A 20839-nucleotide genomic window follows, 5' to 3' on the forward strand; every position below is an offset into this window, starting at 1 on the left:
TTGGTGGGCCCATCTGTACCATGCTGCATGGTGTCGTGGTTGCAATGATGGACCTCGCCATGTATGTCGGGAGTGAAGTTGTGCATTATGCAGCACACAGTTTGAGTCGTAACTCGCTGCCCTGTGGCTGCACGAAAAGCATTATTCATCATGGTAGCATTGCTGTCAGGATTTCCCCAAGCCATAATCCATAGGTAGCGGTCATCTACTGCAGTAGTAGCCCTTGGGCAGCCTGAGCGAGGCATGTCGTTGACATTTCCTGTCTCTCTGTATCTCCTCCATGTCTGAACAACATCACTTGGATTCACTCCAAGGCACCTGGACACTTCCCTTGTTGAGAGGCTTTCCTGGCACAAAGTATCAATGCAGACACAATTGAACCATGGTATTGAAAGTCTAAGCATGGTTGAGCTACAGACGACATGAGCCGTGTACCTCTTTCCTGGTGGAATGACTGGAAACTGATCGGCTGCAGGACCCCCTCTGTCTAATAGGTGCTGCTCCTGCATGGTTGATTGAATCTTTCGGCGGGCTTAGTGACATCTCTGAACAGTCAAAGGGACTGTGTCTGTGATACAATATCCACAGTCAACATCTATCTTCAGGAGTTCTGGGAACCTGGGTGATGCAAAACTTTTTTTGATGGGTGTATTATCAGTAGGGAGAAAAATGGTTTCAAGGTCAACATGATGGGTACACCCACCACGATCACCACCAACAGGCTCAACCCAGCTTTCAGCACTCCCTACACTGGTAGAAAGTCATCCACAGTCACACCCACCATGGACTCTACAAACACACCAGCTGCTCTGCTGCTCACCATGGATAAACTGCAGTGGATGTTGGAGGCTACCTTTGGTGACTCAGCAACAGCCTGCACAAGACATGTTGTGAACTGATCCAGATGAAATGTCTGATTCAAAAGGAAATATTGTTGATATTAAAGGGTCAGAGGTGAAGTGCAATGTTAAGTGAAGTGTAATGTTACACACACAAGTGATTACCTTTTCAGTGATTATCTTCGACACAATCTCTCTTTGATTTATGCTTGTTCTCATCTTATAATCATTCTGTTGTTTGAGTGTCCATCTAAAAAAAAAGTCAAATGAGCTATGGGATGGCTTCAATTGTTGCAATAAAGTGAATTTATTAAACCCACAACACATCTTACAATAATATCTTCAGCACTCTAGGGTTCTTAAAGTTACTCTGACAATACTCTGTAATGGTATCTATGTCTACACTTTGCAACCACTATGGAGTAGATTTGTAGTTAATGACAAGAGTGAATAAATTATGAACTGTGTAATTGAAAACCAAAATGCTAGAAAAAAAAAAAAAAAAAAAAAACTTCCATGTAGACCACACTTTACTGTGTAGGGTTAGAAAGGAATTTTATATTTTGTTGCTATAGTCTTTAATAGGTTACCAGCAGACATCAGGCAGGAAATTGTAAATCCCTACTCCTAAAATTTATCAGATGATTTGGACTCAGGAAAATAAATGTCACATGACTTTAATGTTTACATTAAACATGCGTGTATTCTGCCAGTATACAAACATCTGATTACATTCTTTGCAAACTTAGCTAAATGCTTTGTTCCAAGTATAATATAAAAACAGCTGCTGAGTAAAGTCAGTTCAGCAGTGTCTTTTTTCAGTCTTGCTGTTTTTATCCTAATATGCATAGAAATGAAGAAAGTTATTTAGAGGTAGTTATAAGAGTTGGCAGTGTGAGTAGGTCAGTAGTGTTAATAATTTGTTGTTTGTATACTTTCAAGTTATGGTCTGCAGTGGTTGCTTCTTTCTGTTAATGTATAACTAGATTTCTTACTCATCCCTGAAGATTCTTAACTTCACAGTGGTATTTACAGAACATAATTTGTGAATGAATGAATGAATGAATTTTCTTCTTTTTTTATTCAACATCTGAGCTCACATGATTGTTATGGTGAAGTAACGTGGGGCAAAGGTGGCAAAAATATGGGCGGGTATGGCTTGGCCATATGGAACAGTCTTCATTCCATTTGGACAACACTGGAAACTATGAACAACAATTCATTCTTTAACAGAAATGGCCATCCATTTGTACATATTTTGTTAACATTACCATTTATTGCAGCAATTTTCTGAGAGAAGGTATTTTCATGAAACTGAATGTGGCTGTGGACCCAAGCTTGAAAAATGCAATTATTACAGCAATACTGATGGCAGCTTTACTGAAATTACAAATCTCTAGAATATGGTACATATTAATTCACATTTAGAGACAGAGCACAATCTTGCATTGGTCAAGATTGTGGAAGTGAATAAGCCATGTATTATTTCAGAGTAAACTGGCTGGGATGATAGCAAAATCTTTAAGAGGGGGGGGGGGGGGGGGCACTGAAACTCATTGGAGTACCTCTTTTTTAGGCTATGATCAGTCTCCAATGATTCAACATCGAATGAAATTAAGGTTAATTAGAAGCATAGACAGGAAGGTTCTAGAGATGTTAAAATATCACAAGATTCTCATAAAAGCACAGTGAAAAATAATGTTAGTACATTGCATTAGAATATCAGGCGATTAAAAAAAAAAGTAGATGAGCTTCTTATTTGTTTAGAAGATTTAGAAACTAAGGATGGAATGGATGTACTATGCCTGTCTAAACATTATATAGTCACAGATGTGGAAAAGGTAAATGTATGTGGATATAGGCCTTCAACACATGTAAGTAGAGACACTATGGAGTGAGGAGGAGTTGCCATATATGTTAAAATTTATCATAGTGTGAAAAATTTAGAAACTAAAAAAAATTGAGTAGGGCAACATAGAGAAGCATATGCATGTGATCTTGAACTAAATAATGGTACTTTTATAATTGCAGCTGTGTATAGGTCCCCCATTAGGAAATTTTCAGCTATTTTTGAAAAACTTGCATTCTTTGTTGTGATATCTGTCAGAAGGAGGGGAGCAAATTATTGTTTGTGGGGATTTAAATGGAGATTTTCTGAAAGATTCTAATGGAAACCTTGACCTTGAAGTATTACTTGGTTTTTTCAATTTGACATCAATTTGGTTTTCCAACTCAGGCAGTACAGGAAAGCAACACACTGATAAATAATATTTTTATCGACAAAGATAAATTTAATCAAACAAAAAGTTTTCCTGTTAAGATTAGTCTGTCTGATCATGATGCACAGCTAGTTGCAGTATATGAAATAGTTCCATGCAGCAATGTGAAACAGTCCTTCAAAATAGTGCGTTCAATTAATGATTTAACAACTGCAAATTTTAGAGAAAGCTTGCAACAGTTAGACTGGGATGAGGTTATAACACTGGCAATGCACCAATTTGCTATTTCAGCATGTAGATAATATCCAAGTTTGGTATTTGAGTACAGTATAATGTTACCTTCTGGGAGGATTTTTACAAATTTAACCGTGAAATGCCTAAAGGATTTTTGCTTATCAGACTTGAAATTAAAGTTACGTAAAAACACAGAAAGTGTCAGATCCAATTTAGATAATGTTTTTAACTAATCAAAGTTATTCAAATGAAAAGGAATATGGTCATCAGCCTAATTAGGCATAGAAATGTGAAACATTTCTTTGAAAAGAAAGTAAATAGTTTTGGTGGAAAAACACCACCTATACTCCTTTCTTACGAAAGTGTAATGAACTCTATCACAAGCAGAAAAATGTTATAGTGGATAAAAGCAGTTATTGTGAGATATTCAAGTTGTCACAGACACAAATGACACCTTAACACTCATCAACAGTAAAAACTTTGCCAAACCTGAATTACTTCATCATTGCAGCTATTGCACTTCATTACCAAACCAGAAATGGCCATGTGCCTAGTCTTATTTCATCAGATATTTTCTACACAGCACAAATTTAATTAAAATTCACTTGCATTAAGATTCACACATTCCTTAGTAAGCAATGTTGTAACTGTTTTAGTGAGCAAGGGCACTCCTAGTAGCTTTACCTTCAGTAATAAAACCAGTAAGTAGGGGGCTCCCAATCTGATATTACACTTTTTATCACACATTATGCACAAAACTCAACATAAACTTTAAAAGCACTTGCTATATTCATTAATCAAGTAACTTTATGCATTTTGAACAACTTACAATGTGGGAGGCCCTTAATCTTGACTGCTATTATAAAGCTGAGTGGACACACTTTCTGAAGCAAATTAAAATCAGTAAACTCTGGTAACACTCTTTCATAAATTTGACTCACCTTATATGCCTTTTCAACAGTTAATGCAGCAGATACTTTTAACATATATTGAATTTCAAATCTACCTTTGAAAACATTTACTTTAACTAACTTCAGCATAACTTGTTAACTGTTTGTCATCAGCACAGTCATTGATAGCCAGAATTTAAGCAAATAATCATTAAAACCACAAAAACTTTAAAATGAAGCAGTTCAATTACTAGGGAGGCTTTCATAAAAGCTACACTCACTTCCTCCCTCAACTTCAACAAAATGTGCAGTAATTTAAGGCAAATTTTTGCACTCAGTTTCAAGCAAAAGTAATCAAACACTTGTTTTTGATGATCAGTTCTCGTACTCAGAGCACTTGGAAATCATTGTCCAAAAGGAGAGGATCCTAACAGGTATCGTGATAGGAAACAATTCAAGGTAGGTACACGAATTTAAGATGAGTTACCTTATATTTGCACATACTAAATGTGCTGATCCAACACTTTACAAAAGGTCTGACTTCTCCTCTCTGCTGAAGTGATTGCGCAAGGTTGGTGGCGAGTACATAACAACAGGTGGGCTTTCCGTTGGAAGTGATATGCTCTGTTATTTTCTTCTTGATGATGATCATCAGCCTTTATGGTATTTTCCAGCATCAGAGCAATGTACTAGAGCCATTCATCCACCTGAGGCTTTTTCATAATATCTCCAAACACTGAAAGCCTCACTCAGCACCTGCACAATGCACCTTCCAATTACTAGCTGCCGACTGTACAGTTGCTAGTCTCCGACTGCATTGTTCCACCTTTTCCCTTGCACCAACCACATTTTGCGTCCGCTAACTCACTTTCGTTTCAAAGGGGAAGCACACAAAGTTTTCATTTATACAGTTCAAAAGTCCTAAGTGTGAATCAGCATATACATAGTTGTATATTCATATCTTTTACAAAATCCTTTCATTTGCACATATTAGTAAATCAACAGAAAAATACATATAATCAAAGTCTTCCGCCTCCAAATGATGCAAAGTATTCTAAAGGTGAAGAGAAAACATAGTGCATATCTTTCTACATCTTTACAGCATATCAACGATTACATACCGAAGAAAACATACTTTATGTAAAGCATAATTAATCAGAAAAAATATTTAGGATCTTAACAATGGCATTACAAGGTGTATGGGGAAATTGATGCTAATTTAAAATGTAACATATTTTGTGATACCTTTGTGAGTACACCTGAAAACAGTTTCTCTAAGAAAAACATAATTATAAGAAACCATCTAAAAAACCATGGCTTAATAAAGGGATACAAATATAAATAGAAAATGGAAATGTATCTTATAGCTATAAAGAATAATGATCCAGAAACAGTCAAACACTAAAAAAACTACTGCACTGTTTTAAGAAAAGTTATTAAAAAGTCCAGAAGTATGTGCATTATGTCTGAGATTAGCACCTCTGATAACAAAATTAAAACAATTTGGAATATTGTTATAAGGGAAACAGGGCCACCGAGAGCACACAATGACTGTACTTCTGCCAAACTCAGTGAAAACTTTGTTAACAAAAAGCAGCAATAGAAAATATTTTTAATACTCCTTTATTACGTGCTGTAGAAAAAACAGGATCCAGCTATTCACTAGAAAATGCAAGGCTGTGTATGGAAGAGGTAATACCTACGTAATTTGATAAAAGTTGAAATTCAACCCACTTCTCCTACTGAAATTAGGAAAATAATAAATTCACTCAGGGGTCACATGGAATTCCTAACAGCGTACTAAAAGCTTGTTCCCAACAGATAAGTAGGACTCTCAGCCATATATGTAGTAGCTCACTGAAAAAGGGCACTTTTCCAGATAGACTGAACATGCTATTGTTAAACCACTGCATAGAAAAGGGGATAGGTCCAACAGCTTTATCCAAAATTCTTGAGAAACTAAGGCTTTTCACTGGAAAATGCTATGTAAGCTTTCTATTATCAAATATTAAATGCTCTGAGTAACTGAACATAACCCATTGGGATATTTTGTGATCTCTCAAAGGGTTCTGACTGTGTGATTCTTGAAATTTTTCTAGATAAACATAAGTATTGTGGTATGAGTGGAACAGTGCACATATGGTTAATTCGTACTTAAAAGGAAGAATGCATTTGCCTAAAGCAATTTAGGGAAATCATGGAAAACCTATATCAGGATGGTCGGACATGGGTTTGAACCGCTGTCCTCCCAAATTCAAGTCCAATGTGCTAATTACTGTGCCACTTCACTTGCTCTTGATATGTATCAATTACTTTACACTTTATATTCATGAAGTTGCAAAGCTAGATATTTTGCTGATGATATGAGTATTGTAATCACACACACAAAAACAAAAACAAAAAAATCAAGAATTAGCTGAGGAAATTGTAAATAATGTGTTTCAGAAAATTATTAAATGGTTCTCTGCAAATGGACTCTCACTAAATTTTGAGAAAACACAGTATATAAAGTTCTGTGCAGCCAATGTCATGACACCATTGGTAAATAAAGAGCCTGAAAAGAAGTCTGTTGCTAAGGCAGAATATTCAAAATTTCTGGGTGTGTGCACTGATGAGAAATTGAATTGGAAGAAACACATTGATGATCTCCTAAAACGGTTTGGTTCAGCTACTTATTCTACTAGGGTTATTGCGAATTTTGGTGATAAAAATATCAGTAAATTAGCCTACTATGCCTGTTTTCATTCACTGCTTTCATATGGCATCACATTTTGGAGTAATTCATCATTAAGAGAAAAAGTATTCATTGCACAAAAGTATGTAGTCAGAATAATAGTTGCAGCCCCCCAAGATCACCTTGCAGACATTTATTTAAGGCACTCAGGATATTCACAATACCTTTGGAATACATATATTCACTTGTGAAATTTGTTATTAAAAACCATCCCAGTTCAAAAATAATAGCAAAGTGCATAGCTACAACACTAGAAGAAAGGATGATCTCACTATTCAGAAAGGGGTGAATTATGCTGGCACAAAAATCTTTGTACATTTAGCAAATAGCATTAAAAGTCTGACAGATAGCCAACCAGCATTTAAAAACAAATTGAATGTCAACTTCTTCTACTCAATAGATGACTTTTTAGATATGAAGTAATAACTGAAAAATGATGATAATAATAATAAGTAATAATAATGACAATGATAATAATTAAATCGTGTGAAGAAAACATATGGTGTGTTAAACTGACACATCCCAAATCATTATGAAATGTCGTATTCGTGACCTATGGAACAAATATTAATGTAATGTAATGTAATGAGTAATCGTCATGCAGTTCTTATTAATCACTTTAGAGGAAACATAAATCTGCATTACTGGGTGGGGATTTGAACCCTACTCCTCCCATATGTGCATCTAAAGTGTTAATTATTGCACCACCTCAATTTGTATTTGTTCTAACAGTGGTCAAATGTTTGTTCTGTAATATTATACTAGGTTAGCCTCAGTTAAAAAAGAAAATCTAACATGTAACAGAAACGTAAATAAATGCCCACCCATTTTTCTGGAATATGCAGTATCTTATAATATCTCATTCCAGATTGAATCCTCGAATTAAATTACCATGGTCTTATAATTTATGTGAATCTATTAACCAATTTATTCTGTTCATTAGTAATTTTATATTATTGTAAAATATATTGCACAGAGAGACTTTTTAATAGTATCCTCCTATTTTCAGTTTATTGGTTGATTGCTACTATCACTCTTCACATATTATGTTATGATTTAAACAGTCACCTTAGGTTTAATTCAATTAGAAATATTATTGGAAAAAGGGAATCACAACTTAACAAAAATTTCGTCCAGAATCTTATAGTTTCTTTGTGCTATAGTTATTTTTTAGATAAATATATCATGTGACCTCTACCTAATTCATAAGTACTTTTTGCATATAGCTTTTGCAGTACCTGGAGCTGATCTCCAGGCTAGAAATTTAATGGGTGAGGCGGCACTGCACATTGATTCTCGCTCTCATTCCCTGGAAACTTTTAAGTTTCTGCAGCAGTCAAGTATTCCAACTGACTCTCAGGACCTCCAAGGAAAAACTGTTCTTCATCATGCTGCTGAATGTGGGGATGCTGAAATGGTGAAATATCTACTAGATCAGAAATGTCTCCCTGTTGACTGCAGAGACAAGTATGGTCAAACTCCATTAATGTTAACAGCAGAGTTTCCAAGAAGTGAGGTGTGTATGTTGATGATACTATTATTGCTGAAGATCACTTCTCATAGAGAATAAACAATATATATTAACAGCTGCTTTGTATTTGCTAACTTGTGGTACTAACTACAGCATGCTTCAGTGACTTTTTGTCGTTTCCATGGGCTGAGACTTTAGATTTTCATATTAAGTTTCAGTGATGCAAGGTTCTGCATTTTTAACAAAATGTTTATTTCCCTGAAAAGTGAAGAAACAGCTAAGTAGGCCCACATTGTTCAAATATTAAGTAAGTTGAAGTAATAACAATGACAATATATATTTACAACACATGTGCTAGAACTCACTCATTGACACCACTGTTATACAAACTCATATTGCAGAAACTTGTGAGTTGACTAAGGTAACATGTATATACACACAGTTTTGCTATAATAATATGATTGTGAATTGCACCTGTAAAAAAGTTTATTACTCAAAACATTAAAAATATTGCTGGCTTGCGCAGTTACCATATTAAATGTATTAAAAACATTCATTGATTCACTATCCAATTTATAATAGCATACACTGCTTCTTATTTAAGCTATTCCTATATCTTTAAATCTTCCAGCAAATTTAGTCAGTGGGCTTTGTTTAAATGATGGAAGAACTTAAGCAAATATTTGATGTGAAGGAGATATCAAGGTGGTACGGTAATGACCACGGTTCTCTCTTCTAATCATCAATACTTTTATTACGTGACAAACATACAGATTGAAGACTAGGCGGGAACTGAGGTCCCGGAAGTATACAAAACAATGATCAACTTGAAGACATAATACGCATATGGTGTTCTGGCCTATCGATCTGTGGATCGACGCCACAAACCCCCCCCTGCAGTATGGAGTACGTACCAAAAGGTAGGGGGAGTGGGAGGGTTGTCGAGAGTTTAAGTGGGTTACAGTGAGTTCCTCCGCATCTAACGGCACAGGCCGTGTGGAGGAGAGTGTGGAGCAAATCATGGAATGCTGATGCTGAAGTCTTGAAGCGACGTCGGCAATGGTAGTCGTCGGCCGGTGCGGGAGTGCTGGTGTGGAAGGGTATTGTCGGTAGGGAACCTAATGATCACCTTTCCACTTGGCCTAACATAAGCATGTAGGTTGCCACACGTAGCACTTCGAGAGATTTTGAAACGATTCACTACACGTTGTGACACACCACCTAACGAGTCACACGAATTGTCACACGCAAGCAACACTAATGTGGTATCACCACTAACAATGACAGATAAACCACAAATGTCATTAGGATGAATGTGGGTAGAGAGCTCATAAGTTACGCGTGCTAACGGAGAGGTATGCTGAGCCGGTGGGGTGGGGAAACCGTAGCACGGTGAGGGCGGTGTGCTGCGAGTGGATGGGTGATTGTCAGACGGTGAGGTCTGAGTGGGTATGGCAGGAACCTGCGGGCTACACCGGTTAGAAGAGTAGCGTGGTGTGCTGTTGCATGAAGATGGAACTGTTATATTAGAGCCCTGGGAGCTGGGGCCTCAACTATGGGAGCCTGGAGGCGGGAAATCCCAGAATGAGTGTGGGCTCGTTGATGGGGCCGGTGTAGGTGTGAGTTTACTTGAATCATGAGCAGATGAAGAAGGCTGAGGGTGGCCAGAGAGTGTAGTCTCTTCAACGGTGGGTGAGTTAGGGGAAAATTCGACGTGAGCAGGTTTAACCCTGTTGAGGGAGACAGTAGTTACTGAACCCTTAATTACAATGTCCATTGTGTTACTGGTTCATTTGACAACTCTGTACGGGCTTGTGTAAGGGGGCTGTAATGGGGCTTTTACAGTGTCGTCATGAAGGAACACAAATTCGCAAGAGTTGAGCACCTTGGGAACATATGTGTGCGGCGGAGTGTGGCTGGAAGGGGGCGGGGGTTGAAGCTTGTTCCAGTGTAACCTCACCCGTTCTACCAAGGACGGCAGTTCGGACGGTTTGGTGACTGGAGTAGGAGCAACAAGTTCGCCTGGCAGTGTAAGGGACTGTCCGTAGATGAACTCGGCCACTGAGCCTTTAAGGTCTTCCTTGAAAGTGGTCCGCAAACCGAGTAAGACGAATGGCAGGGCTTCCGTCCAAAGGAGGCTATGGCAACGTAGGGCCATCTTAAGCGTCCTATGCCAATGTTCCATGAGGCCATTGCTTTGGGGGTGGTATGCTGTTGAATGAATTTTCTTGATGCTGCACAGCCTACATAGTTCAGAAAACAAGGCAGACTCAAATTCACAGCCTTGGTTGGTCGTCAAGTGAACAGGGCAGCCAAAGCGTGAAATCCAAGTGTCTATGAAGGATCATGCCACTGATTTGGATGTAATATTGGGTAGCGGGGAAGCTTCCACCCAACGAGAGGTTCTGTCTATAATAGATAGCACGTGTCTGTAACCCGCGGAGGGCGTGAGAGGGCCCACCAAGTCGATGTGAACATGCTGGAAGTGACTGGGAGGAGAGGTAAAGCTGCGTAGTGGGGGCGATGTGTGCCACAAAACTTTATTTTGTTGGCATGGAATGCAGGCACGGGCCCAGGCTTGGCAGTCGCGATGCATGTCACGCCAGATGAAGCGCTCTGAAATAAGTCTGATAGAGGCTCTCACACCTGGATGAGCTAGGTTGTGTAATTTGTTGAACACTTGTCTCTGTAGAGGTTTGCGTATGAAGGGACCCAGCGTACCAGTTGATTCGTCACACCAAACCTTGCCTATGAGACCGGAGAAGGTGGATCGCACAGGTTTGAGTGACAGGCTGTGATCGGAAGTAAGGTCCATAGTGTCCGTGTCGGCAGACTGCAGCTGAGGCAAGTTAGAGAGGTCCATCAGAGTTGTGAGAGCGCCGACATTAGACAAAAAATCTGTGCTCTCATTATCTGCACCCTTGATGTATCGTATGTCAGAGGTAAATAGCAATATAAAGTCCAAATGACAGAAGCGTCTAGGTGGAGGGTCAGTGGGGGGGGGGGGGGGGTTCTTTACAGCAACAACCAAAGGTTTATGGTCGTTTAACATGTAGAAGTCCCTACCCTCAACCTCAGTGCAAAAGTGTTTCACAGCCTCGTAAACTGCCAAGAGCTCCCTGTCAAAGGCTGAGTACTATTTTTGGGCACCATTGAGCTTCTTAGAAAAGAACTGCAAATGAGAGGTAGTACCTCCGACGGTTTGGCTGAGGACAGCACCTACTGCAGTATGACTGGCATCCGTGGTAATAAAAAATAAAGCGTCCGGATGCAAGTGGGCAACAGTCACTGCGTTTGCTAGTAGGTGCTTCTGTTTGTCAAAAGCTTGTTCCATGGCAGGGGTCCAGGGGATCGGGCTGATACCAGTCGTATTTTTGCCAGCAAGGGTGTCTGTTAGGGGAGCCTGAACCTCGGCTGCTGCAGGCAAGTGCTTCCTATAATAGTTAACTGTTCCTATGAACCTACGCAGCTCCTTAAACGAGTGAGGGCGTGGCAAATCAAAAACAGGTTTGATTTTATCCTCGGGAGGAGTGAGGCCCTTAGCTGACACGATGTAGCCTAAGAATCATACTGAAGTGTGGTGCAACTGGAGCTTCTTATTATTCAGTTCAACACCGGCAGTGGTAAGAGTGTCTTTAACAATCTGCAAATGTTCCTTGTTCTTTTGCAAAGTAGGACTGAAAATAAGAATGTCGTCCAAGTAAACGAAACAAAAATCCAGATGAAACAACACCTTGTTTATGAATCTCTGCCAAGTTTGTGCAGCATTGTGGAGGCCAAAGGGCATGAACCGATACTGGAAAAGGCCGAAAGGTGTTGTAACAGCTGTCTTTTCAGTATCCTCTGGTGCCATCGGAATTTGATTATAGGCCCTCCTACAGTCCACTACCGAGAAATATTTGGCGCCTGCAAGAGCATGGTTAAAATCCACGATGTTAGGAACCGGGTACTTGTCTATGATAGTATGAGAGTTCAATTTAGTATAGTCGCCAACCATACCCCAGGTGCCGTCATTTTTTGTGACGGAAGTGGATAGGCGAGGCCTAGCATCTGACAGATGGTTCGATGACGCTGGCTGTTAAGAGATTGTCTATTTGTTCGCAAGCCACTTTCATGAGTTCTGGCTTGAGATGGCGTGGTTGGCAAGAGATAGGCGGTCCATCTTGCAAGCGAAGTTTGTGGGCAGTGCTGTCTGTAACCACGGAAAAGCGTGACGCGGTACACGAGGTGGCTGTCTGTGGTATAGTGTGCGCGGTGGCCGCTAGGCTGGGTTGCGGTGTGGACAGCGAAAGTTTGCATAAGTGCCAACTGTTGGGTGGCTGGGAGTGACAAACAAGTGAGCTACATGAAACAAAGTTGGCACACTGTTTATTAGTAATTAAAGGTGCCGCTGTCGAGCTTGGTGGCAGCAGCGGGCGCGAATGAACAGCTGATGGCAGTAAATCAAAAACATTAACCTGTGCCTGGGAAGTTAGCTGCCCAAGTGAGGAGGGGGATGAATGTGCGCTCAAATTAACACAGTTAGAGCTGGCAGGAGCGCGGACACTGTAAGTTTATGTGGCACACGGTCACAAATGCACTCGGGCGCGAGAACACTGTAGTGGCACCGACTAACCTTGTGTGTTGCCGAGGCATCGTCTGCTGCAAGCTGTTGCCGTGCCGAAGATAACTCGTTACTTAAGTCTTTGAGGTGACAGCGTAGCTCAAGTTGTTCCAAGCACAGGCATGTAGACTCGACACACTCTGTGAGCCACTTATTGGTCCATGACAAGAGCTCAGAGGAGGGATTATTACACTTCCTAGCCAGGTGGACCTGTTTAGCAGTACTATTGACACTCGACGAAGCACACGGGATGTGTTCCTGCATAGGGTGGTAGAACACTGTATTCTTGAGGAGGTCAGGCCACAGTTTGTGGTGTCATAGAAAGTCGATGCCCAAAATGGGATTGTCGATGTCAGCCACCAGGGAGGACCACTTCAGGTTGCACTCAGGTGAGAAGGACACTGCATATGAAGTAGAACCTAAGCACGACAAACTAGATGAGTTTACAGCACATAGGACAGTTTTGTGAAGTCGGATCTTTTCGGTAGCAAGACAAGATGGAAGTAGGGAAACATCTGCGCCCGTGTTGATGAGAAAGTTTGTGCCAGAGTTCAAGTCATGGACATAGACTTGTCCATTCGAAGCATTAGTGTTGGACACAGAATGGAGCGTGGGACTGCACCTGTTGTTTACGTCGCAGGAGGTGGCGCCGCTGCCTACCTGCGGTTGAAGTTTGGGTAGGAACACAGCGGTTTACAATTGCGTGCTTGTTCCCCGAATTTTGCATGGAAGAAACAGTATTTATGGGTGGACGTCTGCTCCTGCGAGTGGTCAGACGGCAGCAGCCCAGAATCTTCCACGGAGTCAGATGGACTGTTGTTGTGCGGATGTGAAGATGCCAGTAGTGTGGCAAGCTTGACAGACTTAGGTTTAGTGGGGCGTCCACATTGGGGCCCTGGTTGTGGTTGGAAACTGGCATAGCTGTCGGACTGATGTGCACAGCGTTCATGTAGTAGAGCGGATTAAGCTCGGTCGCCAGCGTGCAAGCTTAACTATTTGGTCTATCTTCGTAGGCGGAGATGGCCATTTGGACAGACAGAGGCAGCTTTTCCATCCAAATCTCGGTGAGCAGGGCGTCTGGCATGTCGCATTCACCGATGAGAAGTCGAAGGCATCGCCAAAGCTGGGACAGAGATCTGTCGCCGAGGCATTCTTCATAGACAAGCCATCGAACGTTTTCTCTTCTTGTCTTGGAGACACGTTCCAATATTGCTTGTTTAGCTGTAGTGTACTTCTCGTTCAGAGGAGGTGACTTAACCAGGTCATAAATTAAGTCTTCCCGGTCGTGGAGGTGGTTCATGAGGCATGTGAAACGGGCGTTGTCATCAAGTGCATAGACACTGAAAGTTTGCTCAACCAGGTTGAACCAGAATTCCGGGTGGGCAGGTTTGAATGCCGGAAGTTTTGGTAGATTCGACGAACTGGCGGTCGAAGAATGTGGGCAGCCGCTCACGGACACAGGAGTAGGCAAGTCAAATTTAACTCTGCGTTGTGAGGGCGGTAGAGAGGAAGCAGACGTGCCAGCTGTGTTCATAGTAGCTGGAGGGGAAGCAAAATCCGTTAGCAGGAAGGCTGGCGTGGAGCGAAGCGGGACCGGTTGTTGCGGCGGAAGATCAAAGTGGTCACGGCAGTTGCTCGACAGGTTATTATGCAGTTGGTCCTCCACATCTGCAGCAAAAGTGTCCATCACAGAATCACTGATGAGCTTGGTGGAACCTGACTTGCTCAAATTACTGCACTGATGAACACTCGGAGTAACAGGCTGGCGAATGTCATTCACGTAGTGTGCAACCGGTGTGGAGTGATACACACCTGGAGCTTGCACATTCAAAAAGGCGCCCTGTTGTCGCACATTATGAAAACTATGCTCCCCACTATTTACAGTACTTGTGTTAAAGTTTGGTATCAGTGTGTAGTGGTTTCTTGTACTGCTGTGCGGCGAAAACTGAAGCAGTTCGGGGCTAACAAAGTCGGAGTCGGAGATCGCCGACGTCATGTTCAAAACCACTGCACCTGACGAGGTCCCTGGGTTCTCGAGGCTATAGGACTGTCGGGCACTGACTACAGCTGGCGTGCTTGAATTTAGTTGCTGTTGCTGGTGAAAACTGGGTGGTGGCGACGTGTTGTAGAAGGCCATTGTGTAGCGGACAAAGGTCCACGCAGAACGCGGAAGCCGGCATGGTAGTCACTTTGTACTCGGTTTGAAGGATTATTCAAACTTTGGAGTCACCACTGAATGAGATATCAAGGTGGTAAGGTAATGACCATGGTTCTCTCTTATAATCATCAATACTTTTATTACACAACAATCGTACAGGTCAAAGACTAGGGGGGAACTGAGGTCCCGGAAGTATACAAAACAAAGATCAACTCGAAGACATAACACACATATGATGCTCTGGCCTATTGATCCGTGGATTGACGCCACAGATGAATGTGAATGAATCATTTATATTGTGTATATTATATGAAACTAGTGTGGATTTTTGATGCTATGTTTGATACATGCATCTATGTTTTCCATTGTGTTTGATTTGAAGGTCTTTGGTAGTTGGCTCTTCCTATGAAGGGAACATGGCTTGTATGTTCTTTTATAAATACACACATCAAAAAAAGTTTTGCATCACCTTGATTCTGAGAGTTCCAGAACCTGTACAGAAAATTGGAATTGAGATCAACATAAACATCATTTCCACCCTTTTTATTGCTCATGAAAACCACACATTGCATATTCTACCACCATGTAGCAAGACCTTCAGAGGTTGTGGTCCAGAATGCTATACACACCGGTACCTCTAATACCCAGTAGCACGTCTTCTTCCATTGATGCATGCCTGTATTCATCGTGGCATACTATCCACAAGTTCATCAAGGCAATGTTAGTCCAGATTGTCCCACTCCTCAATGGCAGTTCAGCATAGATCCTTTAGAGTGGTTGGTGGGTCACGTCATCAACAAACAGCACTTTTCAATTCATCCCAGGCATGTTCAATAGGGTTCATGTCTGGAGAACATGCTGGCCACTCTAGTCGAGCTATGTCATTATCCTGAAGGAAGTCATTCACAAGATGTGCGTGATGGGGGCATGAATTGTTGTCCATGAAAATGAATGCCTTGCCCATATGCTGCTGATATGGTTGCACTATAGGTTGGAGGATGGCATTCGCATATGCTACAATGACTACAGCACCTTCCATGACCATCAGTGGTGTACATTGGCCCAACATAATGCCACCCCAAAAGAGCAGGGAACCTCCACCTTGCTGCACTCGCTGGACAGTGTGTCTAAGGCATTCATCCTGACTGGGTTGCCTCCAAACATGTCTCCGACGATTCTCTGCTTGAAGGCATATGCGACACTCATCAGTGAAGAGAACGTGATGCCAATCCTGAGTGGTCCATTCGGCATGTTGTTGGGCCCATCTGTAGCATGCTGCATGGTGTCATGTTTGCAAAGATGGCCCTCACCATGGACGCCAGCAGTGAAGTTGCGCATCGTGCAGACTATTGTACACATTTTGAGTCATAACGTGACGTGTTGTGGCTGCACAAAAAGCATTCTTCAACATGGTGGAATTGTTGTCAGGGTTCCTCCAAGCCATAATCCATAGGTAGTGATCATCCACTGCAGTAGTAGCCCTTGGGCAGCCTGAGTGAAAAATGTCATCAACAGTTTCTGTCACTCTGTATCTCCTCCATGTCCGAACAACATCGCTTTGGTTCACTCTGAGACACCTGGACACTTCCCTTGCTGAGAGCCCTTCCTGGCATGAAGTAACAATGCAGACACAATCAAACTGTGGCATTGACTGTCTAGGCTTGGTTGAACTACAGACAACATGAGCTGTATACCCCCTTCCTGGTGAAATAACTGGAACTGATTGGCTGTCGGACCCCCTCCATCTAATAGGCGCTGCTCGTGCATGGTTGTTTACATCTTTGGGCAGGTTTAGTGACGTCTCTGAACAGTCAAAGGGACTGTGTCTGTGATGTAATATCCACAGTCGATGTCTATCTTCAGGAGTTCTGGGAACATGGGTGATGCAAAACTTTTTTGATGTGTGTATCTGCTTCTCCATATAGATTTTGTATGAATATTTTCCCTGAAAATTGCCCTCCCAATGATGCAAGTGTTTTAAACTTGTTTTGCAACAACAGTAGTCATCATCTTATAAGGTGTTTCAAGGAAGGAGGGAACAGCGGGGAAAAGTTTTCATGTTCATTAAAATGGAAATAAAATATCTTATTTGTATAAAAAGAAAAAAATTCCTCGAGGAGACAGTGCTTACATTCTAGAAGCTAAATTATAATTACTATTGGTAAACACAAATAAAAGTAGAAAATGATTTTAAACAGTTTTTTCCTTCCAGAAAGAGGGAAGAGGGATAAGTTGGTCCCTCAGACACCAGGTTGGGAGGGACCTTCCTTACTTTGTATCAAAGGAAGACAAGGATGAAGAAGGAGGAGGCATCAGAGAGAGAAAGCAGTCAAAATGTGCACTGTACAATGAGATGTTCTCTGCCAACTCCAATCCAGAGATAACAGAAGTACAATATAGAGACTGGGAAACATGAAGATAAAACACATAAAATATTACAAAAGTAGAGCTGAGTAACTAAATAACGAAATACTGCAAAAACACTATGAATGTACATAATTATATACTAAACAAGTCCTACAAAGAAAACTGGGGAATACATTAATGAGACTGAGTACGAGTAGGTGGCAGAATGTAAGGATATGTTGGAGGAAAAATTTTTCAGTACTGGATTTCAGGGAAACTGGTACCAGGTAGGAGGTTCCCTTTCTCATGTCTAATCACTGTGCTCTTTGGTCTGTGCTACCCGAGATGGTTCTTTGTAAATACTTTAGGAGGAAAAGAGACCATTCATAAAAAAGGCAGAAGCATTGAGTCATTGACAGGTGCACACAAGAAAAGGAGAATACTTGCTAGCTTTCAGGGTAATCCTTTTTTGGGCTAGAAAACCAACAGGCACAGAAAACACAGAAACACACACATTCCTGTGCCTGTACATGGCACTGGTTGGATGCACAATGACAGTGCTGCATTTTGGCAGGTGGACTAGATTGGTATGGTGGATGTGTTTGGTGGGGCTTCCAGCCAGCACCATGTAGGGACATAGGTGTGTGTGTGTGTGTGTGTGTGTGTGTGTGTGTGTGTGTTCCTACAAAATTGTATCAAGACGATTATTTGTTGATCTGTGTGCAGCATATGCGTCCTATTTTTTTTATCATTTCTACATCCTGAGTGTTGCTGTTCAATTCCAACATTTTTACATCTTCCTCATTTCTTTATTAATCTCGCTAACTGACCTCTTATTCATACCTATTTATGTTGTACGTTTTTCAATCCTAGTCCTTCTACTGCTTTTGTTGCATCTGTTTTAAGATAATTTCATTAGTTCTCCACTCCTTCATGACTCATAGTTCATTTTTTTTTTTTTTTTCATATGGTTTTCCATGGCAGTCTTGAGATTTTGGTCCATTTAACTTGTCTAGTTTCAGACGTTTCAACTACATACTTCTTAACTTTTTAATTCCATCTGGCATTTCACTGCTACTAGGTTATGGTTACTATCAGAATCATAACTGGATAAGTCTTGCATTCACTTACTGTTTTCCTGAAACTAGTGTTTTAACAAAATGTAGTCTATTTCATATCTTCCATTATTACATTTCATAATTCATGATGACTTCTTACACAGTGCGTTCTTGAAATGTGTATTGAGAATGATGGACATTTGTGCAGCACTTAATTCATTTAATCTTACTATTCTCTTATTTTACTCATAGAGGGCAAGTTTTCTGTTTGTTTTCTGCTCCCTTCTTTCAATAATGGCTGCAACCTTAGCTTCTGTTGTGACTAAATTTTCATCACCACCGAAATATGATGTGAGCTCATTAATGCAGTAATAGGATTCTTCAGTTTCCCTATCATCCAAATCTTTAGTATTCAAATATGCTTGTATATTTACAATGTCTGTTGGATACTCATTCAATTTTACCATCAGTGCTCTGTCATTTTTCCGCAGATAATCCTTTAACCTACTCCTTCTTGTTGCTACTCCTTTCCAGAATGAATGTTTACTCTGCTGTGGAGTGTGAGTTGAGCTGAAACTTACTGATAGATTAAAATGTGTACTGTATCATGATTCTAACCTGGAAGCTTTGCCTTTCATGGAAAATGGTTTACCAACTGAGCTATCCAGGGAAAATTCACAACTGTCCCCCATTCCCCCTCACAGTTTAACTTCCACCACTTCCTCTCTTCGATTTCCCAAGTTCACAGACGTTCTCCTGTATACCTTGCAGAATTTGAACTACTGGGAGAGAGAATATTGTGGAGAAATGGCTTGGGGGTTGGTAGAAGGATTTTAATTCTACTGTTGAATGTGTGTTGATTTGAAACTTACTGGCATATTAAAAAGTGTGCTGCTCTGTGACTCAAACCCAGAACCTTTGCCTTTTGTGGGGAAAACACTCTATCAACTGAGTTATTCAAACTATATCATTATGTAACCCAGTAGGAACAATCCACTGATCTCCACTCCCAGAACTTCCTTTTCGTACCTATTTTGTGTCACTGATTCATAAAATATCAGGCTATATCCTTTTAATTTATACTTTAAGATTTTATAATTTCCTTTACTAACTTAGCACTCTAATATTTCATGGGCTCATTCTAATAAGGTTTGTCTTTTCTGCTGGTGGTACCTAATGTGCAGTCCTCATTCAGAGATCCAAACAGGCAACTATTTTACCTCTAGGATATTTTATCCAGAGGAAACTGCAATAACATTGTTAGTTGTGACCTGCATATAATGGAGCAAGGTGAGCTGGTTGCATCCTGTTGCCTCAGCCTAAAAAAGTTCAGGGTGGTGATTGGAAAGGTAACTCCAAACCTCGGTGAGCGGATAGAACACCATACGGGAACCATATGGAAACAAAAATTGGTATGGCACTTGGAGCTAATTTTCAGTACTAAAAATCAAATGGGGCAAGGAATTTATGAAAGATTAGAAATAAAACTTCCAAAGAAATTGTACACTGTAGGTGGGATCATAAGACATCATCATCATCTTTTAAAGGCTATGCCTTGCCACTGAAACCATATTTGTTACTTTTCTGTTGAGTGTTTCAGTTCAGCACACATTCATCCATCACAGAATCTACATGATTCTTCCACTGTCTTCCTTTTCCTTTCTTACCTAAAACCTTTGGTGGCCAAGAACGCATTGTGACATATCATGCCACCAGTGAATTTTGTTTTCCTCTTTTCTATGGTACTGATCAATATCACTGTTGTATCTGTTTCCTTGAGGACTTCTCATCTCACTTTCTCTCTCCAGCTTATTTTCATCATCCTTCTCCAGTTCCGCATTTCCACTGTATCCAGGCACTAAATACACTCTTTCATTAGAAACCATGTGTCACCATAATATTTCAAAACACTTTAGACAAATGATTTTATAAATTCTTTCACAGTCTTAATATTTATCTACCTACTGGGATGAAGCCATTTCTTGTTGCTGAAAGCTGTTTACTGAGGGCATTTCTCCTTTTGATTTACATGGTGCAACAATTTCCTTGACTGACAATGCTTCCTAAGTAGCACAACTGACTGCATTATTGTATGTTTTCAGTATTTATTTGGATATTTATTTGTTTCTCTTGGATTTTTTGACAGTTATTACTTTGGTTTTTGAAGTGTTGACTTCCAGTTATACTTTATTTAGTGCTGATAAAAAAACTCACAGGATTTTGTTTTAGTTCCATCTCCAAATCCGCAGTTAACTGCTGTGTCATCTGCAAACCTTTACGATGGATG

At 40.6% G+C, this 20839-nt stretch overlaps 1 protein-coding gene across 1 annotated transcript in view; it reads left to right on the plus strand.

The window, feature by feature from the left end:
- LOC126244799 (serine/threonine-protein phosphatase 6 regulatory ankyrin repeat subunit C-like) overlaps positions 1-20839 on the plus strand; it is a 297603-nt gene that overhangs the window by 19045 nt on the left and 257719 nt on the right. Inside the window, exon 2 of the mRNA XM_049948268.1 lies at positions 8143-8432. Within this exon, the coding sequence (XP_049804225.1) occupies positions 8184-8432 (249 nt within the window). The 5' untranslated portion in view covers positions 8143-8183. The remainder of the gene's footprint in view (positions 1-8142; positions 8433-20839) is intronic.

Source organism: Schistocerca nitens, chromosome 1 (genome assembly GCF_023898315.1).
Source record: "Schistocerca nitens isolate TAMUIC-IGC-003100 chromosome 1, iqSchNite1.1, whole genome shotgun sequence".
In the NCBI taxonomy this organism is placed as follows: Eukaryota; Metazoa; Arthropoda; class Insecta; order Orthoptera; family Acrididae; genus Schistocerca; species Schistocerca nitens.